At 54.5% G+C, this 25,650-nt stretch overlaps 2 protein-coding genes across 4 annotated transcripts in view; one reads left to right on the forward strand and one right to left on the reverse strand.

The window, feature by feature from the left end:
• CHRDL2 (chordin like 2) overlaps positions 1-16,177 on the forward strand; it is a 31,661-nt gene extending 15,484 nt beyond the window's left edge. Inside the window, 10 exon segments of the mRNA XM_045894435.2 lie at positions 156-249; positions 2,210-2,352; positions 4,508-4,601; positions 5,554-5,609; positions 7,284-7,452; positions 8,324-8,518; positions 10,871-11,044; positions 11,902-11,956; positions 15,288-15,380; positions 16,087-16,177. Coding sequence (XP_045750391.2) covers positions 156-249; positions 2,210-2,352; positions 4,508-4,601; positions 5,554-5,609; positions 7,284-7,452; positions 8,324-8,518; positions 10,871-11,044; positions 11,902-11,956; positions 15,288-15,380; positions 16,087-16,177 — 1,164 coding nt within the window.
• POLD3 (DNA polymerase delta 3, accessory subunit) overlaps positions 1-25,650 on the reverse strand; it is a 113,912-nt gene that overhangs the window by 2,887 nt on the left and 85,375 nt on the right. Inside the window, exons 13-17 of one of the 3 annotated variants that reach the window (XR_010406979.1) lie at positions 8,964-9,073; positions 7,030-7,430; positions 6,390-6,583; positions 3,947-4,028; positions 2,546-2,685 (exon numbers count right to left, since the gene is read on the reverse strand). The gene's annotated coding sequence lies outside the window, so the exon portion shown is untranslated. Of the gene's footprint in view, positions 1-2,545; positions 2,686-3,946; positions 4,029-6,389; positions 6,584-7,029; positions 7,431-8,855; positions 9,074-25,650 lie in introns of all 3 variants that reach the window. The other 2 variants (XR_010406980.1, XR_010406978.1) reach the window with 2 other exon arrangements.

Raw genomic sequence — 25,650 nt, forward strand, 5'->3', positions numbered from 1 at the left:
GACTGGGCAAAGTGAGTTGATTGCTTTTCTCCCGCCACAGGCATAAAACGAGTGTAGTGTCCCACAGCCTGGAGGGGGTTTGGGGAGAGGACGGGTTCAGGTAGGAGGCAATGGTTCTTTGGAATCAGGACCCCCCCGCCCCGTGTCCCCTGCAGAGTGCCCATGTGAGTTGTTACCGCCTCCACTGCCCTCCTGTCCACTGTCCCCAGCCTGTGACAGAGCCACAGCAGTGCTGTCCCCGGTGTGTGGGTAAGTAGCCTCCTTCCTCTCCCTTGCCCACTGACCCTCATCCCCATCCCAGTGTGGGCTTCTGGCTGAGGGGGGCCCCTGGAATGAGAGGGGGCAGACTCTAGCCGTCAGAGGTTTGGAGGCGGCAAAGGTACTCCGGGGAAGAAACATCGTGGATCCCCAGGAGGGCTGGGGTAGCAGCAAATGTCTCATTCCGAAGTAGCTGGACTTGGCAGGAGGAGGGAGAAAATGTGGAAAGTGGCTGAAGGAAACAGGGGTGTGGTTGACCCGTGGATGGCACACTTGGGCCCCAATCCCTCTCTGGCTGGCCAGAGCTAGAGGGAGTGGACATGCCGTGTGTCACTGGATGAGTGAGCAGGGGCTGGGAGGCCTTGTAGGGAGAGGCCAGGACCACCGCCCTGGGGCTGGGAAATGACCAAAGGAGTTGAAGCACGTGGACTCGGAGATTCCTGGTGGTGCTGAGGTTCAGGCATTCTCTGTGTCTTGACGCTTTTAAATGCCTATGATTCTATGATTTTAAGATTCTAAGGGCCTCTGAGACTGGGATTCTAGGAAGTAAAGGTAAAAGAGAGGAGAGGAGAGGCGGTCTGAGAAGGCATTGGCATAACCAAGTGTATATGTAACCAAATGGCCGAGGGGCAGCCAGTGGGGAGACCAACCCAAGAGGCGAGGAGATGTTGAGAGGAGAACCAATGCTTAGAAGCATCGGGAAGGTGATAGAACGGGGCTCCACAGTGTGGTCTCCAGGCTCTGCAACCAGGGCTCTCCTGGTGAACTGGGGACCTGTGTGTGGAGTATGTGTGTAAAGGGGCTCATTTTCCATGGGGGACCCCAGCAGGGATCTCACCATGGCTCTGACCTGGGTCATAGATATTCTTGGCTCTGGGTCCCCTTGGGGAGCAGAGGCTCTGAGCTTCATCCTGCCCGGTGAGGGGGGCATCATGTCTCCTCCTTGGCAGAGGCTCACTCCAGGAGGCCTTACCTCCCCTTGCTTTGTGCCTTGGCCCCTTCCTCTTTACATGTTCCTCTCTCCTTCTCCCTGCCCCTGCCCTGCCCCTTTGCGCTCCTGGCTCAACGGTTCTTCAGGACTCGGCTCAGCCATCAGCTCCTTCGGGAAGCCTTCCCTGCACAACCCCCAGCTCCCACCCCCGGCTGAGTTAAGGGCTCCTTATCTGTGCCCCCATCCGCCCTAGCCTTACCATACCAGTGTCACTGCTTGTAGAGAATCCTTCTACCCAATTACATTGTGAGTTTCTTGGTGGGAGGGGCTGGGTCTTACTGGGCATTCCCTTCCCAATGCCTAGCTTGTCGCCTGCTACAGAGAAGGTGCTTAGTAAAGGTGTCTTGAGAGAACGAGTGGGTTCTCTCAGGACTGGAGACTTATACCCCACTACCTGGCAGGATGAGGACTGGCTAATTGGCAGGTGCTGAGGAGTAGGGCTGCGGTGGCCAGTGAATGATGGAGCTTACACCAAGCACAGGGACAGTCTAGATCATTCCAGCTGACATCACTAGGATCTAACTCTGCGTGGGACCTTGTTTTGTTCACTGCTGTCTCCCCACCACCTAGAACAGGCCTGGCACTAGAGGGGATTCATGGATATGCTCACTGAATGGGGAATGAACTAACGCAGGTCCCCACCAAATGGGGCTCAGTGGAGCTGAGGCTTCTGGCCTTGCCTTCTTGCTCTTGTGAGGGCCAGCTCAGACACTGAGGGGCTGAAAGGCCATGATGGGGACCCATGAGAGGGAGTGACATGGTCAGATGTAGGTATCAGCGAGACCTCTCGATTAGCTCATACGGAGACTGGCTGGGAAGGCTGAGGCCAGAACTTGGTTTAAATGCCTAGACAGGATAAGATGCAGAATCTTCAGGAAAGTGGCCCAGTGAATTTTGACAAACTTTTGGAGCAATGTGAAACTTCATTTTCTTCTTCCTCTTGCCCCCCCCCCGCCGCAGAACCTCACACCCCCTCTGGGCTCCGGGCCCCCGCAAAGTACTGCCAGCACAATGGGACCATGTACCAACACGGAGAGATCTTCAGTGCCCACGAGCTGCTCCCGTCCCGCCTGCCCAACCAGTGTGTCCTCTGCAGCTGTACCGTAAGACCTTCCCCCTCCCTTTAGCCCAGGCCAGCAAAGCACAGCGGTGTGGTCTGGGGGGACAGTGTTCCTCCTGGTCAAAGCAAAGTGAGAGTGAATGGGCTCCGGGGGAAGGGAACATGTGGGGTTTGGAATGTCCTGCCCGTCTCTGGCCTTCCTCATCCCCCTGAGCTGCCTGTTACAACATACTTACCTCGTGTACTCACATTTGCCCATTTCTGGGTTCTCCAGTAGACTCTGCACTCCTCAAATGGAGGGAACATGCCCAATTCATTTTTGTATCTTTTGCTGCTACTGGCCCAGGGCCTGGCACACAGATGTCTATAATGATTGCTGAATGAATAAGAGAATGAGTGAATGATCAGTCCTGGGGTTCAGAGACAGGGTCAGACGGCTTGTTGCAAATGGATTTAATCTGAAGTCGCTTAAACTCCTCCTGCTGTGGTCAGAGTTGGACCTAGGCACAGGCAGAATTGACCCTGCAGTGTTACCAGGGGACAGAGACTGAAGCCAAGCAGGGCCTGATCTAGAAAGTCTTCACCCTCCTCCTCGGTGGGCTCCAGTGTGGCCCTGCTTTAGGCTGACAGGTGGCTTTCAGCCTGTCATTCTTACCCTGGGGCTTAGCTCATCTGTGCATTGGCAGGAGAAACTCCTGCTCTCCTGATCTCCACACCACCTGCTCATCAAACTTCTCCGGGCCTCTGTTCCTCTGTGCTAATCTGAGTTAGCAGTGACATCAGGGTAAGAGGCCTAGATTAGATGCCAGACACCCATGTTTGAGCCATGCTTCCCTGTGTGACCTTGATCAAGTCACTTCTCTGGGGCCTGCGTCCCCATCTTTTCAGCGAGAGGATCCTATCCGTCTGAGATTCTGAATCTTCAAGTATCTGTGCTGCAGAGCGAATAATTTACAAATAATAAAGAGTGACCACTTAGAAATCAACATAGCAATTATTTTTTACAGAGCTTGAGCCTCTTCCGGCAGTCTAATCATATTGTACCTGCCTGTTCACAGAGGTGCCTTGTATTTATATACAGCACTCCAAAGGCCCTAAGAGCAGGAAATCACTGTTCTTATTTTTCAGATGAGGAAACTGAGGCTCAGATCAGTTAAGCAACTTGCCTAAGGTCACACAGCTAGTTAAATGGCCAAGCCAGAATTCAGAGGCAGGACCACATGACTCCAAAATTCGTGTTTCCTTCTTCCCTGTATTGCACTACTTCCTGTAAAGGGACAAGGGCCCGGATGAGGAGGAGTCTGTGGGACGAGACAGAAGTGCTGGCGTGGCGGTAGGGTGGTGAGAACATTCTTGTGATTCCTTGTCCTGTCTCCTTGGATCCCGGGGTCTCCCCTTCTTTCTCCTCCTCCTTGTTTAAATGGGACTGGCATGACTCCTGGCCCACTTCTGAGGCTCATGGGAAAAGGCAGAGGGAAAGGACTCGAGGTGATACCACTGTCTGCCAGGTACATCGTGCCTTCCAGTTTAAAAAGGGTTTTTCCAACCACTCCCTCATCTGCTCTTCACAACCCAGATGGGAGTGCTCCCATTTCACAGAGGAGGAAAGTGAGGCGCAGAGAAGAGAAGTGACTCACCAGAGGTCATCTGGCTTCTGATTCCCAGAAGGCCCTTCCCTCTGCAGTGTTGCCTCTCCAGGCTGGTCCTGAAGCTGGGGACCTAGGGTTTTCAGTAAGAGCACGATGAGCCCAACATGTGTCCCATTGATCCCCGTCCTCTCTCTGGGCCCCCTGTCCCAGGCCAGGGGAGGAGGGCGTTCTTCAGCAGGAAAAGCCTGCAGGCTGGGCTCTAGTCCACTCTGCTGGGCTGCATTTCTGATTTCGGGCAGTTCAGGCCCCCTTCAGGTCCTCCTCATCTGTAGGATGGAAGAACCCCACCTCACCGGTTTGCTGTGAGAGCCTAGGGAGAGACAGGGTCTGAAAACGCTTTAGAAGCTCAAGGATGAATGTTACCTCAGGGCCTGGGGAGGGAATGGGAAGGGTACAGGGGACGCCTCCTCTGAGCTGGCTGGGCCTTGCCCAGGATGCTCTGCTGCTCCCTTCTTCTCCCACCTCAAGGCCATTTGCCCCCAGGACAAGGGGCTCTCCTAACCCCAAGGCTGCTCCTCATCGGAGCTCATCTCCCGTTTGCTCTGTCAGGAAGGCCAGATCTACTGTGGTCTCATGACCTGCCCAGAACCAGGCTGCCCCACACCTCTCCCACTGCCTGCATCCTGCTGCCAGGCCTGCAAAGGTGAGTCTGTCCCTAGATCTGGCAGTGCCCACTCACCCCACCCCAGGGACCTAGCCAGGGACTATTAGAGGTGGGGGAACCTCAGCCAGTGAAGGGCAAATGGCTTGAGCAGAATCAAGTGCACAGATGGTCAGACTGTACCCTGTGGGTTGGGGTAGTTCAGGAAAGCTTCCTGGAGGAGGCAGGACTGGGGAAGGGAGTGCTTCATAGTAGAATGCTTCTCTAGACGTTGGCATTGTGGAAGGGCACTGGACCGGGGGCCAGGTGACTCCAGTTTAGTCTTGGTTCGTCCAGCTAATTCCTGCAGATTCCTTCCCCTCTTTGGGCCTCAGCTGTGTTTTATGTGCACTGAGAGGCTGGCCTCGGACTGTCTGATCCCAGCGTCCTTGGTCTTTGAACCAGGAATGCTCGGAGGGAGCCAGGCTGTATGTGAGGTGAGGGCTGAAGAGAGAGAATCCCCCTCAGGGCCTTGTGTGCTGGCACCCCACGGGGTGGAAGACAGAGTCCTAGGGTCCTCCAACTGGAAGGACCGAGGTGCCTGAGTGGATAGTATAGACCAAGGCCTGGTGACCTCAAGTGTGGCTGGACAGGGTGGCTCCCCAGGGGCTGCAACTAAGCAAGGCGGCAGGGATGGGATGCTGGGCCTTTGGGCATCCATGATGGGCACTGAATAAGATGCTCCAGCCCAGCCAAGAAGTTCAGTCCTAACGGTGACCATGAGGTCAGTGTGGGGAAACTGAGGCAGCAACCCAGTTGTAGGGAATTTGTCAACCCAAGGGTAAGGACAGGTTGTAATGGGAAGTGGGAATAAGGCGCCACTGGGGCAGAGGGCCCTGCTGGTGTGCAGGGACTGCAGAAGTGGCACTAGGCCTGGGAGGCTGAAGGCCTGCAGGGCTCCAGTCAGCAAGGCAGAGGAGATGGAGGCTGACCCAACTTCCCTTTGGGTTTCCAGATGGGTCAAGTGAGAGATCAGCCGAAGAGGACACCACGCAGTCACAGCCTGGGCTGGTGAGTGCACAGCTTTACTGACAGGGTGCGGAGAGGTGGTGAGGGCAGCTGGTAGCCCCGGCCTCGAGCCCCGGACTCTGGGGCAGTCAGTACCAGTTACTGTCCTCACTTCTCATTTGTCCCCTAGGTTGGCAACACGAGCTCCACCCTGTTCCAGCCCCTTTCTTTCCCTAGCCTCATGGCTGCTGGGTCCACAGGGGTCTGGGAAAAAGTACCAAGCCATACAAGAGCAGGCCCCGAACTTCCCCATTTCCCTCCTGAGAAACACTGTCACGCTGTTCTCTCCAAAGCCTGTGTCTGTCCTTAGTTCAGGCTGCCTCTGGGCAGCACATTCCCCTCCGAGGGAATGGCCTCTGTCTTGGCCCAGCCGTCCCCACCCAGCCCCTGAGGTACTGGTTCTTTGTTTGGGGGCTACCTCTCTGTCCTCCCCTCTGTCTTGGCCCCTCTCCATCTTAGTCTGGACTTAGGATGAGCTAAACTGCCCAGCTTTCTCTGGTCAGAGAGGAAAGAGGTAGGAGGATGGGCTTACACACTGACTCAAGTCCCCATCCCCACTCTGTGCTATGTCTACAATGGGAACAACTCCACCTCCTCTTTCAGCCTGGGTCACCTGGGCCCCGGGGGACTGGAGGCTGGCTGGCCTCCCGTGCTCAGGGACTCCCCAGGGGTCTGAACTAGCAAGCTCCCCCTTTTCCTCTGCCATTCCATCCTCTCCCTAGGAGGCAGTGTGCTAAGCGAAGCTCACCCAGGCTCAGTTCCAGGCCCTGAGCAGCTACTTACTGGATGACGTGAGCAAGTCCCATTAAAGGGCTGGGCTCCTCGATTCCATCTTGCCACTATTCCACTCGACAGGCATTTCCTGGGAGCCTCCTATGTACCTGGGCCTCTTCTGGGGCCTGAGATAGTTTCCTGGGTGCTCTTGTGGGGTCAGTCTGGCCAGTCTCTGACTCAGACACTATCTGAGCAGGAAGGGGCTGTAGGAGAAGGAATATGAGTGACTCGGTATCAGCGAGGGGGGTAATAAGCCCACTTGTTCCTCTGCCATGGCCTGGAGCTGCCTGGTCCTCTAACTATAAGCTATGATGCCCCTGCCCCATTATACCACCCTCACCATAGACCCTTTTCTATCACTGCCAGTCTGCCCAAGGCCTGGTCTAGAGGGGCAGGGTCTCAGGATCTTGGATTCCAGGGGCTCAAGAAAGGGGGCTCTGGAGACCCAGGGTGTCCAGATGGGGCCTGCTCTTAGTCTTCCGCCCTGTGAAGATTCTGGGGCCTGGTGAGACCTTCAGAGGCCCATCCTCTTCTCCCATCACCTAAATCTCCTGACTCTCATCCTCACCACAGCCTCACCTTCCATTTCTTAAATAGGAAGTTTCCTAGGTCCCTGATCGCTGTGTCTCCCAGATCAAGACCTCAGTACCTTTGTTCACTCTGACGGGCCTGAGAAGGGCTTGGTGGAGGCAGGATTTCCAAACCACCGTTCTGAGAGTTTTCAAAGATCCATTGTCTGAGAACGTCTTAGGCCGCATCCAGATCTTTCCATCCCTGACATGTGCCTCTCTTTACTGGGAAGTCCTGGTGGCGTCTAGCTGCAGGCCTCACTGCAGCCCCTGTCTTGCGCTCCCCTGCTGGCACTGGCCCATCAGTGATCCCCACCCTTCCTGCCATTTGCAGAGACGTTCCCAGGATCCGTGTTCAGGGGACAGTGGGAGAAAGAGAGGCCTGGGCACCCCAGCCCCCACTGGCCTCAGCTCTCCTCTGGGCTTCATCCCTCGCCACTTCCGACCGAAGGGGCCAGGCAGCACGACAGTCAAGATTGTCCTGAAGGAGAAACATAAGAAAGGTGGGGATGGGAAACCCCTCTGATACCTGAGGTGGGAAAAGGGGGCCCCCGACTGCCCCCGCCTCCCATCTCTGCACCCCCCACTCAGTGCCCTGACCTCAACTTGCCCAGGAGCTTGTAGATTCATAAAGCATCAAAACTGAAGGCGTCCTGAAAGGGCACCGAAGTTCAGAGTACCGAGTGAGACAGAACCAGCCCTAGAACCAAGACCATGGGGCAGCATGACAATATTGTCTGAGCCTCTGCCATGTCTTTGCTGGGAATCAAGGGGCACAGAACAGAAAGATGAAAAATGGTCCCTGTCCTCTAGGGGCTCCAGACATGTAAATAAATACTACGATAGAAGGAAGGGTGAGAGAAAGTTGTGGACAAAGCAAGGAGGGAGCAGAGGAGGCTTCGGGCAGGTGGTCAGGATGCAGCAGGGAAGGAGCAGGGGAAGGGGAGGAAAGCAGGCTCCGTGCAGGACTCCCACTGGTGTGGCGGGCACAGCTGGGGAGGTACCTGCTGCGGCCCCTTTGGGACAGACGGGACACTGAGGCTAAGAAAGGGGAAGGGACCTGCCCGAGCTCACACCGCCAGAGGTATGAACTGGGTCTCAGTGCTCCCCCTGCCAGAGGTGCCTGTGAAGGGCAGGGGGAGGATTCTCTATCTTCAGCAAGAACGTATTGGGCACGGGTCAGCCCTGAGTGCTGAAACGGGAGAAGTCAGGGACAGGGGACCAGTTTTATACCCGGCCTCCACTTTGCAGGCCATGTGGCTGGGCCAGACCGCTGGAGCAGGGCCTCCCCGAGTTCCCGCCCCCACCCACTCCTGGACTCTGGCCCAGGTCTGCAGCACTGACCCTCCTCCCTTCCCGCCCTCCTTGGCCCAGCCTGCGTGCACAGTGGGAAGACGTACTCCCATGGGGAGGTGTGGCACCCAGCTTTCCGCTCCTTTGGACCCCTGCCCTGCATCTTGTGCACCTGTCAGGACGGCCGCCAGGACTGCCAGCGGGTGACCTGCCCCACTGAGTACCCCTGCCATCGCCCTGAGAAAGTGGCCGGGAAGTGCTGCAAGATCTGCCCAGGTACGAAGAGGATGCTGGGGGCTGGGAGGGCACTGGCCACAGTGGGCCCAGGGTCCCTCTCCCCAGGGCACAGGTACTTGGAACATCTCCGACACGGATGGGGCATGGACTCAGAGCCACAGGCTGCAGGAGTTTTAGATGCACTGGAGTGGAAAATGCCCGGCTCACAAAATATTTGCCTTAGAGAACATCTAAGGCTCTAGTGGGTCGATTCAGAGACTCTCGCACATATACACAGAATCAATCAAATAATGTTCCGGATTCTATGAAATCATAAGATCGTGGGATATTAGGACTTTGGGGAGGGGGGAAGAGCCAATATTTATTGAGCACTTACCATGTGCCACGTAGGTATTTTGCATGCATGAATTCACGGACTCCTCACAACACACAGACAGGGCAGGACTATTTTTCTCCATTTCACAGACCAAGAGAAGATAAGTACCTTGTCCAAGGTCACACAGCTCGAATGGCAGCTGGAGTCTGAGCCCCGGACTGTCTTGCTCCACAGACAGTGCTCTTGACCACTGCTGTCGTCCTTCAACCCTCACGTACCTGTGGGAAAAGGGAAGGGATTTTCCTAAGTCCCACAGCAAAGTGGCGGGGGAACCGGAGTTAGAACGCAGGCTTCCAGGGCGCCTGGGTGGCTCAGATGGTTAAGCGTCTGCCTTCGGCTCAGGTCATGATCCTGGAGTCCCTGGATCGAGTCCCACATCGGGCTCTCTGCTCCTTGGGAGCCTGCTTCTCCCTCTGCCTCTCTCTCTCATGAAAAAATAAATAAAATCTTTAAAAAAAAAAAAAAAAAAAAAAGAACGCAGGCTTCCAGACTAGCCAGCTGAGTTCTTCCAGCACTGTTGTGTGAGCCTAGGATTAGTGAGCGTGCAGAAGCAAACATCAGAGTATCTCGTGGGAAGAACAGCCTGTGGTTGGCAGCAGGAGCTGTCGTGAGGAGCAGGCCCCTTCCCTCAAGGCTGAGCAGGTGGGGTAGAAGGCGCCGGCTGATTAGCCAGCCGGGTCGGCAAAACCAAAGGGAGAGGAATAAGGAAGAAAAAAGGGGAAGGAAACATGCACCGAGAACCTTCTAGTGCCAGGTATGTTACTGTGATTTCACATAGTTCATGTACTCCTCACCTCTCAGATAGCTTACAAATGAAATGACAGAGCGGCTGCAATCATCCTAAGTCTCCACCTACCCCAGGCTTTAACGTCAGGAAGGGTGCATCCACTTTAGCTCGCTTACCAACTGACTTCCTAACTTACTCTCATGAGCTTAGACAAGTGATTTTCCTTTCTCGAGCCTCAGACAGAGTTGAGGGAAAATGTTTCATAAATTGTAAATCAAAATCCAAACATAAGGGATAGGGTCGGAGTAATATGCTACTGGGAAAGGGTCAGAGAGGGAGCATGACGGGGTGGTACCGGAAACACATGAGCGGTAGGGGTTCACCTTGAAGTCTCTGGAGCCTGGCTGTAGCTCACTACTAGGCTCCTTCACAAACACAGACCTCCGTCCATTTTCCCTTAAAAATACTGAGACTGTAGCCTTACAACTCTTAGCGGGACATCTCAAAGGGCTTCATAACTAGTAAGAGTTTCGAAGGAAGTGTGTATGTGTAGGGACTTAGTCCTTCAGTCCCTGAAAAATAGGGAATGTTGGTACGTGGAAAATTCTGGAGAATGTCCTTGGAATTCCAGCATGTTGAGGCTTTAGGACTGGATCCAATTTGGGACCAAAACCCATCACCACTATCACCATCATCCCCCCCCCCCCCCAAAACCCAGCGCACTACTACAGTGGGATCATCATCCCCTCCACCACCTCTCCCACCATCAACAACCATGATCTTCATTGTTGCCATGATCACCTCACTCCTCCCACAACTTTCATTCTGTGTATGTTCATGAGAGCCTGTGCTTGGTGGTGTGGATGACTCAAAAGACAGCCTGTCCTTCACCCGTAGGTCGCTTGTAAGAGAAAAACATACCCGAGGGAGACAATTACAAGGCAATGCAAGGTAGTGAGACCAAGGGCACGAGTGGGAGGCATAAGCAAGAAGGGTTTTAAAGGCTGTGAGTGGGAAGAAGCAGGGTAAGCTACGCTGTTCCAAGTGGGCTGCCTGGAGGAGGTGGAAGAGGAGTGGGGTACAAAAGGATGAGAAGTTTTCTGATATGCTGATCAATGGGAGGTGAACGGGAGAGGCGGCCCCTCTCTCTGGTACCAGGGCACCAGAACTTTCCCAAGGACCTTAAAGACCTGAGGGGGAAGTCAGACTAGCGGCCTGGCTCCCTGGGCCTACCAGGCAGGGGTGGGGGTGGGGGTCAGAGTGTTCACGAGCTCCTTGTCTTCCCCAGAGGACAAGGCAGACCCTGGCCCCAGTGACATCAGGGCCACCAGGTGTCCGAAGGTGCCAGGCCGGGTCTTCGTCCACACGTCAGTAGCTCCAAGCCCAGACAACCTACATCGCTTTGCCCTGGAGCATGAGGCCTCTGAGCAGGTGGAGGTCTACCTCTGGAAGCTGGTAAAAGGTGAGCATTGGCCTACTCCCAGCCGGGCTTACCTCTGGCCTGTCCCCCTCACCAGGGGCCTTAGGGGCATTTTGTGGATCAAAGGCCTCTAGCCCAGGAAGACCTGCCTCTGGCTACCCTTCTAGATTTAAGTCTCCAATTCCAAGATAGAGGGAGACAGAAATTCAGTCTGTGATTCTCTGACAGTTCTGATAAGCTCATCCATGGGGTGATGCCAGGGCCTCGAAGTGCTCCCTCTTCTGGGAGGAAGGGGTTGTTGCACTTGCGAGGAGCCAGGAAGGGTAATGCCTATGCAAAAGCGTATTTTGAAGCAAAAGGCATTTTGAGGCAAAAGGCATGTCTACTGGTAGAACGTCAGCACGCTATGAGGGGAGAGCTTCTCAGGCAGAAGGGCCTTCACGGCATCCTCAAAGCAGGAGGGCCTGGAGACTAGTCTCATTCAGCCTTTTCTGTGTGGTGGATTCTATCCCTCCAATAAGTGGACGTCAGAACATAGTTCTCATTCTGTGCGAAACTCACCAGATGCAACAGGATGCTCAGATCACCAGCGGAAGGTCAAGAGGAGTTGTCATTGAGAAGGGAATTGCTGAGAGTTGGGCTTTTTGGCTCTTCTTGCCTAACATAGATCCCCGGGGTAGAGTAAAACAAACTAAACCCTTTAAGTGTGAATTAGCTGTGAGGTCACTGTTCTCTCCCGATGGGTCTGGCTGGAGTGGGCAGGGGTGGAAGAGGGGATGGTCATGATAATGATAACCAGCGTGTGGAGCACTTTAGAGTTTACAAAGTGCTTCACACTCATTATCTCATTTGATTCTCAACGATCCTGAGAGTTAGGTATTATTATCCCCATTTTACAGATGAGGAAACTGAGGCTCAGAGAGGTGAAGTACCTGGCCCAAGGCCACACAGCCAGTAAGTGGAGGACGGGAGCTAGAGCCCATGTCTTGTGACGTCAGATGCGGCTCTTTCCCTGCTCTACTCTGCCTCCTGTCCTAGGAGGAATGGACGAAGAAAGCGGAGCCGTTCAGCCTGGAGAAGAGAAGACTCAGGGGGACAGGACCATTGGCTTCCTGGCTCTGAAGGACTGCCCCAGGCAGGGGGAGCGGTTGTGTTCTGAGTGACTACAAGGGTCAAAACGACAAGCAGGGGCTTTGAGAATCAGACAGACCTGAGTTTGAATCCCGGCTCTGCTCTTTCTTAGCTGTGTGGCCTTGGGCAATCACTTGACCTCTCTGGGCCTCAATTTTGTCTTCTGTTAATTGGGAAGGAGGGTTTGGGGAGGATTAAATGAAATAACATGGGTACAGCCCTGACCTACAGTAGGTGCTAACATTAGTATCTTCATCCCACCTCCTCAGTTAGAATTACACAGAAGCATGCTTCCACCAACGAGAGAAAGCACTTTCTCATACCTAGACCCTTTCTGTCAAAGAAGCAGGGAGCAAGCTCAGTTCACAGGGATGTGCAAGCAGCGACTGGGCGGGGGCTCTGCCACAGCCGAGGAGTTAGATTCAGCAGCCCTCATCATTGTTTTGTGCCTGGACAGGTGCTGGTTTCCTCCAGACCCCCCACCAACCTCACCAGGTACTGGGACCACAGAGAGTAATAGGTCCCAGTCTCTGTCCGTGGGAGCCCAGGACTTAGTGACTTGGATGCAGTAGGAGCTCCCGGGGAGCTGAGCTGGTCAGGCTGGAAGGCTTCGTGGAGGAGGGGCCTGCAGCTGGACAGGCGTTAGGAAGGCAAGAGGAGCGCTTTGCAGGCAAGGAAGGGTGGCAGCGACAGCCTCAGACTGGCCCCGGAGCCTCTGCTTCCATGCCCTGTGCTCCGCCCCGGGACTGGTGTGTAGTAGCCCCTGCTAAAGTGTTTCATTTCATCCGTAGAAGAAACCTGAGGGATATGCATTCATGACCATCTTGCAGATAAAACTGAGTCTGAGGGGTAAAACGACTTGCTCAAAGTCACACAGTTCAAGCACTCAAGCAAAGATTCAAACCCAGGTCTGAGTTTCCCCAGAGCTGCTTCCACGGAGGCGACCTAATGCTTTCAGAGAGGTGCCTGAGCAAGGCCAAGGTGTGCCCAGGATGGCGCAGACTGGAGCGCTGTAGCTCAAGGCCAATCTCAATACCACCAGGCCCAGCAGAAAAGGAGCAGGTGGTGGGCACTCCTCAACTTCACGGTGCCAGGCCCTACCTTCCTGTCACTGGCAAAAACCCCCTCCCCATCTCCTGCCCCGCTGGGCTGCCTAAGTGCCTCCCTGCCCCACACCGTGGGGGTCAAAGCAAACACTCCCGAGCTCGGACTGTCAGTGGGAAACCCTCTTTCTTCACCCAGAGGAGCGGAATCAGCGGGCCTCGGGGGCAGGGAGAGGAAGGGGAGAACTGGCCTGGAGACACCGACACCCGGACTCGGGCCCCAGAAGCTGACTTACTGTTAAGATCCTTTTCGATTCTGGAGTTTCAGAGTGGAAGGGACCTCAGGGGTCCTGATTCCAGCCCCTGTCTAGGAAGGAAACCCCTTACGGCCTCCCGGATGGTCTCCTGGATGGTCTCCAGCCCCTGACTCCGCATGCCCCCACCCCACCTCCAGTGTGGATGGCTCCACCTAGAAAGGGTTTGTTTTCGCATTGAGCTGAGCCTCACCTGCTGGTACTGTCTCTGCCCTGGGGGTTCACAGAGCCCAGCTGCCCTCAGACCTGGCACACCCTCCAAAGGCATGGCCATGCTCCTCAGGCTGGCTCTTGATTCCAGGTCCAAGAGCTCAGTTCTTAGGATCATGCTTTACAGGCTACAGTGTGAAGACCCTCCCTCGTCCCTGTCACCTCCTCTCCATTTGCGTTCTGGGGTGTGTGCGGTGGCAGGCCTGGGCAGAAGGACTTAGCGCCATCTCAGGCTTGTGATGTAGCCTGGGCCTTTGGAGGGAGTCTCTCCCATATCCTGGTCCTTGGCATCTGGACTGGGGGTCCTGAGAACGATGCTGGACATTCCCAGCCTCCTGGATCTTAGTGCTGACCGTTCTCCTCAGTGGCCTCCTACTCAGATTTCCATAAGCAAGGCCAATTCTTCGTCTTCTTGGGAGCTGTGCTGGGTGGCAGAGGCCTTGCTGTCACACCTGTTCTTTCTGGCTACAGACCCGGGCGGTCACAGCTGGTGCAACTTCACAGCCCGTGTGCTCGGGGTTTCAGTGCCTTGTGTGGTACCCGGGGCCAGCTCCCCATGGGACGCAAACATCAGGAGATCCAGCTAATGCCTCATTCCCTTTAGGGCCCGGGCTAGATTGGGTACACATATGTTTCCTTACCCATCCATTCATCGAGGGATCATTCACTCGTTTGTTCATTCGTTCACTTATCCTAAATGACTAATGTGGGCCAGGCGCAGGGGAACCAGAGAGGAAAAGCCCTGCAGAAGTAACCAGGGGAGGCAAGAACAGACACAATGATAGCACAATGGAAATAGGTATAATCATCAACAGCAGCTAAGAGCTTCTGGGTGCCCCAAGGAGGGGAGATCAAGGAAGACTTCCCAGCCAAAGCCTGGAGGATGAGTAGGAGTCTCTGGAGGCAACAGGAGAAACAGAAGTCAGTAGGAGAAGGAGTTGCAGCAGAGGGGTGCCCTATGTAAAGGCTTGGGCCCCTCGGGGGACTTTAAAGTAGTCGGTTAGGGCTGGAGCACAGGAAGGCCGCCCAGGGGCTGGGTGAACAGAGCCTCGCACTGAAAAGGGGCCTACCACTCTGACACTTGATGTTCTTGGGAGTCCGATAAGCACACCTATTGATTTTTATCACACGTCCTATGCCCAGAAAAAAGCATGACCAGTCCATATGGGCTTCCCCCCTCCCCCCGACCCCACACTGTGGACAGGTGAGTAGTGTGAGAGCAGGATGCTGAGGGTGACAGCTGGAGGGTCAGCAGAGAGGTGATGAGAGGTCAGGGAAAGGGAAGGACAGCTGAGGTATGGTTTCGAATGACTGCAGTTAGGATCACAGATTGCAGGGGGAGTATGAGGGGTCAGAAGTCTAGTGTAGTGACCCAGGCAAGATGTGATGGGGCCTGAATGGGGAGATTGGCTGTGGAGATGGGAGGGTAGGCTCAAAATACTGAGGAAATCTAGTCCACAGGGTTTGGTGTCTGGTCGGAACAGGGGAGGGGAGGGGTGACTGGGTCCGGGCTGTGTCTAAGTTACCCAGTTCCACTGACTGCATGGCCCCACCTTTTCCTGCTCATGCCCTTGCCTCTGCCCTCAGGAATCTTCCACTTGATTCAGATCAAGAAAGTCAGGAAGCAAGACTTCCAGAAAGAGGCACAGAACTTCCGGCTCCTCACCGGCACCCATGAAGGTGGGATGTTAGGCCGAGCAGGGGGGCCTGGGAAGAGAGCCGGGCCAGAGGCCAGGGGCCTCTTGGGGAGCTCCCGGCCGCTGGTGCTGGGAGGGAGGCGGGGTGGTTGTCAGCCACAGACGGGCAGTTCCCGGCACAGGAATCCAGTGGGCGTCGGGACCAGAGATTTCTCAACTCAGGGCGCCTGGGAGCGGGAAGGTGAAGCAGAACCATCTGGATTTGGTCCTGGGAGTGGAGGAGAGAGGGCTGTGGAGGAGGGAAGCCTGAGCCCCCAAACCCTGACATTGCCTACCCCCTCTCTATGGGAATATTTCCTACTGAAAACTTCCTAAGCACTTTCCTTCTGATGCCCCTTGATTTTCCCTACACTATACTGAGGAAGATGGACCCAGGTGGGGCTTGGGGTAGGGGGGTGGGAGGGGGAGAGGAAGTCACAGATGGGCGTGTCACCAAGAGGTGACACCTTCAAATGCTGGTTGGTTGAAGGTGGGGGTCACAGGCCAAGAACTGATCGGGATAGGGTTTTGTGATGGAAATACCCATCTCCTTCCTCCTGTGGACTCCAAACCCAGGCTCTCACCACCCTTCTTGTCCTAAGTTTTTCCCACCCCAGTCACTCTGCTTCTCTTGGGCACATGCATGCACACATGCACACCCCACAGCCGACCCCCACCCCCACACCCCTCTTCTGCTTTCCTCTATCCAGGTCACTGGAACGTTTTCTTAGCCCAGACCCCAGAGCTGAAGGTCACAGCCAGTCCAGACAAAGCAACCAAGACCTTATAACAAAGACCTAAACAGTTGCAGATACGAGCTTTATTGTTTTTGTTGTTATATATTAATAAATGATAAGTTGCATTACCCCTCAACCCTGCCTGCTGAGTTCATGTCCAGTCTGCGTGTGTTCCCACAGGGACTGCAAGGCAGGCCTGGTTATGTCCATTTTACGGGGTTAGAGACAGATGCGGCAGGGGTAGAAGCTGGCCCCTGTCCTCAGGGCAAATTGTCCCCCCAGCCTCTCTGCCCAGGCCTTGTCTGCCTCCGGGGCCTCTCCCGGCTCTGCACTGCCTCCGTCCCTGGCCCCCAGCTATGGTTCCTCCTGCTGTTATGGGCGCCCCCCTTTCTGGAGCTCACTGGCCCTGAGCCTAGGAAAGGGACTGACTCCAGTTAGCCAGTGGAGGGAAAAGGGAGCCTCGAGGTACTTTCCCCAGCGAATCTTCCAGGGATCCTTAGAGTTGTCAGCCACGCTCCGCGATGAGGAAACTGAATTTCAGGAGGAGCGGTCATTTTCACGGAGCCTCGGGGCAGGGCAGTAGCAAAGGCCGAGCCAGTGCCCGGTCTCCTGCTCCAGGCTCGCACTCCTCCCCCCGTCTGCGTCACGGACGGTATAAGCACCACAGTCTGGGAAGAGAGCCTAACAGTTATAATTCAAGACAACATCAAGAATTTCTCCTGCCTACACGTACGATTACTTGCAATTTCAAAGATGTTTTAAATGTTCGCGATTCCACTTAAGATGAACAGCGTAGGAATTACCCCGCTTTTAGAGAAGAGGAAACAGAGGATCAGGATGGGCCAATGTCTTCCCCAAAGCCTCACAGTGACAGCGAGGGAGGCCAGGACTAGAACTCAGGCCCGTCGCCTCCCAGACCCGTGCTTCCCCTCCAGCACAGCACTGCCCTCCACCCCCAAGCTGGACTGGAAGCTGTGGAGGGGCGGTGTAAGATGGCCTAAGGGCTGGAGTTCTGCCACCTGCAGCCACTTAGAGGGCTCTGACTATTGTCCCCTGAGCCTCGGTCTCTGTACCCGGGTGTCTGACGTCTGGGAAGTCTGCGAAGCTGCCTATCAGTGCTGCCCTCCCTGGGCAGGGACGAATGCCACTAACTCCCTCCGCCAGCTCCCAGGGGCCTGGTTTGAGAGGCTGGGGTTTGAGGAACATGGCTGGAATCTCCCCCTCCTCCCCTGCGACAGCAGGGCCGTGGGGAGCACAGGCCTGCCCAGACGGAGGACACTTTAGCTGGCTCTGAAGGACGAGGAGGATTAGAGGAAAAGGCGGAGGGACGGGGGGAAGGGGGTCGGAGATGCCACAAGAAGAGATGGTACATGGGAGATAGAAAAGAGCATGTTCTAGGGGGAGTCACACACGGCTCACTGTTGCTGGACAGTATAATTTGAGGCAAAGAGCGAAGGGAGGTGAGGCTGAACGTCCAGCTGAGAAGCTCTGGCCTCAACCTGAGGGCAGCCGGGAGCCCTGGAAGGGTTTCAGTGCTTTGGTCAGATCTGCGGGTTAGCAAGCCGGCTCTGCCTGCTGGGTGAAGAACGGCATGGCGGCGTGTGACAATGGCCGGGGCAGGGGAGAGGCGATGGGCCCAGAAGGGAAGGCAGCACCGACGACGGACTGGACACAGGGCTGAGAGAAAGCGAGGAGGGTAGTGCGCGGTGTCTCATGTGCTGACTGCGGAAAGAACCCAGAAGTTTCAACTGAGCACACGTTGAGTCTCAGGAGATACCCCTGGCTCTTGGGGTACATTATGGGTCTGGGGAGAAGGTCGGGCCAGAGACAGGGGAGTCTGGGGGGGGCTGTTGGCCTACAGGTGGTAACTGAAGCCAGGAGTTGGGTGGCACTGGCCTGGAAGAGTCTGTAGAGTGAACCCCAGAGCCTCAGCAAAGGAATCCCCGCGGAGGCAAGAGAGAAGCCAGGAGGGTGTGGTGGCTGAGAGTCCAGTAACACAGGGCCTGGGAAGGATCCTCCCCAGGGACCAGGAGGCTTCTGGTGCCTGCAGCAAAGGTCACTGTCAGGAGAATGAGGAGGCGGGAAGAGGTTTTGGGAGGCTGAGGCGGTGTCAGGGAGGTGAGGAAACAGACAAGTCTTTGAAGAACTTTGGTGGTAAAGGAGAGGGGAGAGGCAGGCAGTGGCTGGCGGTGGACATGCATGGAAGAAGAGGGTTTTTCAGACGGGAGAGATGTAAGCAAGTCTTGGTGATGAGGAGACCTCACAGGACAGGGAAAGTAGAAGAAGAGGAGTGAGGATGGAAGAGGGGAAGTTTAAGGACAAGTTAAAATCCATTCTTCTTCAGCCACCCTGCTGGTCTCCCCATGAGTGTGATGAGGGAGAAGGAGGGGGTGGTCTCCCAGGGCGGCCCAGCTCTTCCACTCCCAGGGCTCCCCGAGACTCCAGCAGGGAGTCCTACTTGGTGACCAGGAGGCACAGGCTGGGCTCTGGAAGAAACAGGGCATCCCCTCCCACAGGCTGGCCATTAGTTAACAAGGCACGTATCTGATCCCTAGGATAACATGTGAGGTGTGAGGTGGGGATTGGCAACCACATTAAGAAATGAGGAAACTGAGGCACGGGGAGAGGAAGTGACCTAATCAAGATCACACACTGGTAATTGGAGGGGTTAGATTCTAGCTAAGGTCTGCGATTCTATACCCCGATGGGTCCTAGAACACTGAAGGGGCCAGGTCCTGCGGTGGGGCAGGTGCAACCAACCTAGGCTCAGGGCCTCCACCTTCCCATGTAGCTTCCTGGCACCCAAACCCGATCTTCCTATTATGACGCCAAGCCTGCCCTCCAGGTTTCCTGGGGAGGCTTCTTCCTCCCCCAGTAGCTCTGAAGCCACCTCCCCCTGTCCCTCCACGAACCCTGGGCTCTGGGAAATTCAGTATTTCTGAGAAACAGGACGTGGCCTGTGGTTTGGGGCTGTTCTGGGGGTAAGGGAAGGCCTGGGGCCCCACCAGGCACAATGGCATCTCTCTGCAGGGCAGGCCCAGCCACCCCCCTTCCCCGCACCCTGGTCCCTGGAAGACAGCCTGCCTGCCTTCCCCTGCTGCAAGGCCAGTTCATGGAAGAGGAACGGGAGGTGCTGCAGGAAGCTGACTGATGTTGGAAGGGGGTGGGGTGGCATGCGTTTCTGTGGACAGGGAGCTATCTCAGACCTCCTAGAGTGGGAATTAGGACCTGGATCTCTGCCCCAGCTCAAGGCTGCTTGAATGACCATAGTACATCTGATGTCTCTCCCCAGTCCTACCTTTTTACCTCTGACACAAAACAGAGCCACAAGATTTGCCCAAGGTCCAATGTGGCCTAGAGTTGGCCCTTACAGAGCCCGCAGGGTCTGACTTCCATGTCCACACCCTCTCTTGCCCTCTGATGTCGGGGCTGGAGGTGAGACCAGCCTTCTCACCAGCTCCTCTGCTGCCACCCCTGCCCCCTGCCATTCCCTTCCCAGCGAGTCTTGCCTGCCGTCCCAGAGTGATCTTCCAGAAATGCAAATCCTACCCTGTTTCCCCTCATTAAGGCCCTTCTTCGATGCCTTCCTTCCTGGCCCCTCAGGATCTGCTGCCTCTTTGGCCCCAACTCCCCATCATCTCTCCCAGCAGCACTCTGGGATCCAGTTTGCTGCTCTACCTGACCAAGCTGGGATGGACCTGAGCTCCAGGAAGACCTGGACCACAGGCTCTGACCCCATCAGGACATTCTCTGTTGTGCCCTGCACGCCAGTCTGTTCTTCCCAACCAACTCTTTCAGTTCTCAACTGCTCGGGCTCCTAACAGCTCTCAATCAGACAGGGGAAAAAGGAGCTGCCCTTCCAATGCCCATAGAAAGATTCTGGGGAATGAATCTGGTTGGTCTCTCTTGGATACATAATCCATCTTAGGTGATCAGGGATGAGGTATTAGAATCATGATTGGAGTGGGAGGAGCAGTTTCCTCAAATAAGGAGGTGGGCAGTACACAAATGGTCAGTAAAGGGATCCCCATTCCTAGCTACAATCACTACAACTCTAGACCACTCCTGAAACCAGTGTCCTCTCCTCCACACCTTAAAGATGCTGTTCCCTCTTTCTGGAATGTCTTTCCCTGGTCTCTTCCTGTAGTACTCCAGCTTATGCTCCAAGTCCTCCTCAGAAAAAGCCCTCCCAGGGCCTCCCTCCTGCCCCAGCATTATATGATCTTCTGTAACCAAACACATGCTTTTGGATCGCAATGATCCGTTCCTGAGCCTTTCTCCCACTGGTTGGTAAGCTTCTTGGGCCAGAGACCATATAGCGGTCATCTTTGCATTCTCAGCCCCTCATCCACAGGAGGCATTCAATGCATGCTTGTTGAAGAAGGACATGAGGGAAGGAGGAACGACATTGATGGTGAAGACAACAGTGTGAGACATGGTTGACTGCCGACACAGAGTAGATGTTCAGTAAGTGGTTACTGAGCCTTGAATGATCACTGCTACTCCTCTCCCCACCATTACCACTACCATTCTCCACTACCGGGACCACCCCTCATATTGCAGGGCCCCGGGTGGAAAACAAATGGAGACTGCACATCATATCCTAAATATTTAAGTTTTAAATCAAAATTAACAAACTATTAAATAAATATGTTCTATCTTCCTACCTTGGAAATATACCTTCTTAATGACTTAGAAGGCTAAGTTCAAACTTAAAATTTTCTGACTTCTTTGCCAGAACATGGAAACACACAGAGAACTAACCTCTGGCGCCTGACTTCCTGCTCTCAATCCACCTCTCTTCTCATTTCAGCTCTGTCCTAGAGTGTGAAAGGCCTCATACACACATAAGTAGACACCCCAGTTTGCATGTCTTTGGTGGTTTTAGAACACGTCCAGAATGGCGACGCCTGGGTGGCTCAGTTGGTTAAGCATCTGCCTTTGGCTCAGGTCATGATCCCAGGGTCTAGGGATCAAGCCCCACATTGGGCTCCTTGCTCAGCAGGGAGCCTGCTTCTCCCTCTGCCTGCCGCTCCCCCCTGTTTAATGAGATACTTGCCCTTGGCATCTGGAACCAGTATGTAAGAAGGCTAAGTAACTCTGAGGTCGCCATGCTGTAAGGAAGCCCAAGCACCTAGAGAGGCCACACAGAGATACCCCAGGGGACAGCCCCAGCTGAGCTCCCAGCCAGCTACCAGCAGCATCCATCTGATCACTCCTCCCAATGATTCCAGCCCCAGTCACTGAGTCTTCCCAGTGGAGGCCCAGACATGGTGGAAAAGAGAAAGACCATTCCCATTGTGCCCTGCCCAAGTTCCTGACGCACAGAATTCATGAGCATTAAAAAAATAGCTGTCGTAAGCTGCTCAGTTTGGCGGTAATTTGTTACCTAGTGATAGTAGCTGAAACAATGTCCAAGCTGCATCCAAACCCACCTCCCACCTCCCCACTCCCTGGGCAAACTATCCTTTCTGGCTTAAAGGACAGACCTGGGGAAGAGGACTACATGGTCCTGGACACAGACTTGGGCTATTGAGGCAGAGAATTCCAGGATCCTGGGTTCGCAGAGTGTGGGGAAGGAGGGTGGGGGCACACATCCTCTTGAACCCGTGGACTCCTTGTACTATGGGTCGGGTTGCAGCTGAAAGAAGGTCAGAGTGGGGCCTGGGTCTGAGAGTTGTCCTGCCCTCCACTATCACTACCATCACCACCTACTACTACCAGCACGGGGGATGCAGCTGTCCTGTGTGTCCCACTGGGCCCTCAGAAAGATCCCCGTCTGGTGAGGGAGAAAGGGACATCCACAATGATGACCGGGCGACAAGTGCTCTGCCAGAAGAAAGCACAGGGGCCGTGAGAGACCATGACGGGGGAGAGGAGTGCCAGAGAAAGTGACCTGGAAGAGGGGGCCCCAAATGGAGGCTTTAAAGAAGAAGCCAGGAGACTTGGAGAAATCATGTTCCAGTCCTGGGAAACAGCATGTCCAGGAGCCTGGAGACAAGTGGTACATTTGGAGAAGGGCAAGCAAATCAGGCCGACAGGAGAGTTGTGTTGGCCCAGTGCAGGCAGGGAGTGGGGGGTGGGAAAGACAGTCTCTAGAGAGAAGCCAAGAGAGGTAGGCAGAGGCCAGCTCTCCTAGGGGCCCTTAAAACAGGGCTGATGCTCTGGGCGGATGTGCCGACATGGCTGTCAATGTTGGTGCCTATTCTGATTGCCCAGGGCCTACTCCAAGCCAGTATTTACAATGAATATCACTACCGGCCTGCACCCCGCCATTTTTCTTGAGCCTGTAAGGATTTTCAGCAGGGATATAACTCAATCGGATTTGTGTTTTACAAAGATCCATCAGGCTTCTGTGGGAGAAAGACCTAGAGGGAGCCAAGAATGGAAGCTGAGCGGTCCGTGAGTAAGCTGTCCCAGCTACCAGTGAGAGAGGTGGTGGCAGTCTGGACTAGGGTGTGGCAACACAGGGAGAGAAACAGATAGGGTTACTATTTAGAGGGTTGAATCAACAGAAGCAAGAGTGAGCCGGACATGGCCCCTGCCTTCAGCGAGCTCAGTGCAACAGAGAAAAAACAGTGTGGATGAACACAGCAATTAAAATCAGCTCATTTCATCCTCACCACAAATCTCAGAGGCAGGTACCAATATCCCCCTTTTGCAAATGAGGAAAAGTGATGACTTGTGGCAGACACTCTTGGGTGCCCTCCCAGCCGTCATTCCCCTACCTCCTCCTTACTCACAGAACCCCATCTGGATGGGGGCTCAGCAGCTGGGGTGAACCCCTGATAGAGCTAAGACAGCCTTAGCAACTCAACTCTCCTCTGCCGGTGACTGACTGATCTAGGGCCGGGTATATGATCCAATTCTGATGAGGTATCAAAGGAGAGGATTTTCCTCCTCAAAGGAGAAAGTCACATGAGGAGAAAGCCTTTAAGCTCGCCCTCTTTTGCTTCCTACTTCAGATGCTATCAGCTAAGCACATGAGATATGGGGCTGCAGCAGCCATCTTGTGACCATGAGGCTGAGGATATGAAAGCCAGCAGTGCTGAGGAAGGCTGTAAGGAGCTGAGTCCTCCATGACATCAATGACTCACACTGAGCCAATCTGGGGACCACCTACGTTTCTTGTTAAGCAAACAACAGATGTCCTTATAGTTTATGCCACCGTGGCAGCGCTGCCAATGACCCTCTCATCCCTTTAACATTTTCATACACACCGGCTCCCACTGTGCTTTCCCTCCCAACATGCAGCACCTGCTTCGCCTTGTCAGAGGATGGCCTTCAGGCTGCTGGAGCCCACTCTGACTATGAGCATGGAAAGCCAGAAGAGCCTGGGAATTTACACCCCTGCCCTACCCGAAAGGAGGCCCTTAACCAATGACAGTTGGGTATGGAGGTGTCAGTCCTCCAGCTGCCTTGTACTCACTGATCTGGCCAGCTCTGAGGAGTGATCTGCATTGTCCCCAGAGCTCCTCGGCAAGATGGAGCCAAGGTTGTGGGACTTGGCTTGATATCACATTCCCCCTCCAGTCCCACTTCTCTACTTCCCTACTAGTGGTTTGTCTTGGAAACACTTCCTAATACATTATTTTCACAGGATTCCTTGCCTTAAGTTCTGCTTCTAAGAATCCCAACCCAAGACAGCCACTATTAGTCAGGTTTTCGGTACTTACAGCCTAGAGCATCCTAACAGACGTAACCCAGCAAGGGGAAGGTCTCCTAGCAAGTTTGCTCAAATGTAGTAGTTTTCTGGCTTGCAAATCCTATGGTTTTTGTAAACACATTAATAAGCTGATTAAAATTTATTTTTGTAAAGTACTGTATTGTAAATATAATAACAATGGCAGCTAATGACTACTGAGTCTCTCCTATGAGCAAGTACCAAGCCGTTAGCTTTGCCTCAGTGACCTCATTTAATCTTTACCAGAACCCTATAAGGTGGATACTATCTGTATTTGTTTTCTATGCTGAGTAACAAACTACCACAAATATAGCCGCTTAAAGCACATTTATTATCTCACAGTTTATATAGTTCGGAAGTCCGGGCACAGCTTAGCTGGTTCTCTGCTAGGGTCTCAACAGTCCATCTGAGTCTCAACTGGGGTAAAGACCCACTTCCAAGCTTCCTCAGGTTATTGGCAAAATTCATCTCCTTGTGGTTACAGGACTAAAGTCCCTGTTTCCTTGCTGGCTGCCAGGCCAGGGGCCACTCTCAGTTCCTGAGACCACCAGCTGGTCTTACAACAGAAGCTTCCTTCTTCAAAGTTAGGAACAGAGTCTCTGACTCCAGGGAGGGTCCAATTCCTCTTTTAAGGGCTTTTACCTGTTTAAATCAGGCCCGCCCAACATCATCTCCCTTTTGAGTGACTCAAAATCAACTGATTTGGGACCTTAATTCTGCAAAACCCCTCACCTTTGCCATATTCCACTGGCCAGAAGCAAATCACAGGTTCCACCCACACTCCGAGAGGGATTATACAAGGTGTGAACATCACGGGGACCCTAGGACTGTCTGCCACACTATTATTACCATCCAAATGGTAGAGTTAGGGAAACTGAGGCAAAGAGTTTAGTAATCCTACCCAGAGTCATACTGCCAATGAGTGAGGTAGAATGTGATTCCAAACCTATATACTCCAGTTCAGAGCCTGTACTCTTCACCATGACCTTGCACTGACTAGTAGTACTTTCCCTTTCCTTATGTCCCACTTCAGTCGTGGTGCTGGGGAGATGGGAAGGATTGCATTTTTCTTACAGAATATAGCTCCTTCACCCTTTGCAAATCCCACACTCATGCACCAGAATCAACACAGAGATTGTTCAAAATGTGGATTTTGAGGCTCCAAGCCCAAAGGTTCTGATTCATCAGGTGTGGAGTGGGGCCAGGTTTTGGCATTTTCAAGAAGCACCCCAGGCGGACGGCAAGGTCCGTCCGGACTACCCCTTTAAGAAGCCCTGAAGAGCCTAAGGGTCAAAAATTCGGACTTGGAGCACGATACACGACGCAGCCTCCTCCCTCAAGCCTTCTCCCGCTCCCCATGCCTCCGGTGGCTGCTCGCCCGAGTCAGACCTGAGCAACCCTCCCAACAACATTTTAGGGGCCGGCTGCCGGGACCGAGTGCTATTGTTACGGGGAAACTGAGGCTCGGGGCGCCGATAACATGCGCTGTAAAGGGCGCGATTCGAACTCGAGGTGGCGGCTCCGGGAGGGCTCCACTTCTCGAGGCTGCCAGCAGGGGTACGCGGAGCCTGGGGATCCGCAGGCAGGGGGCGGGGGTCGGGGCTGGGGCGCTGGAAGAACGGGGGCTTTGATTTCCATCTCCCGGCGCAGACCCAGACACTAATTAAAATCGCCTGGGCCGCGGGGGCGGCGGGGCGGGCACAAAGCCGGCTTTGACCGGGCGGCGGCGGCGCTGGCGGGCGCGGGGCCGCGCCGCACAGGGGCCGCTTGTGGGACGTGTTTGTTTTTGCTCGTAAAGCGCGGCGGCCGAGCGGTGCCCGGGCGGCGAGGGGGGCCGGAGCCGGGAGAGGGCC

This window comes from Mirounga angustirostris, unplaced genomic scaffold (assembly GCF_029215605.1).
Source record: "Mirounga angustirostris isolate CCGP_5_RB_7025 unplaced genomic scaffold, mMirAng1.0.hap1 SCAF_13, whole genome shotgun sequence".
In the NCBI taxonomy this organism is placed as follows: Eukaryota; Metazoa; Chordata; class Mammalia; order Carnivora; family Phocidae; genus Mirounga; species Mirounga angustirostris.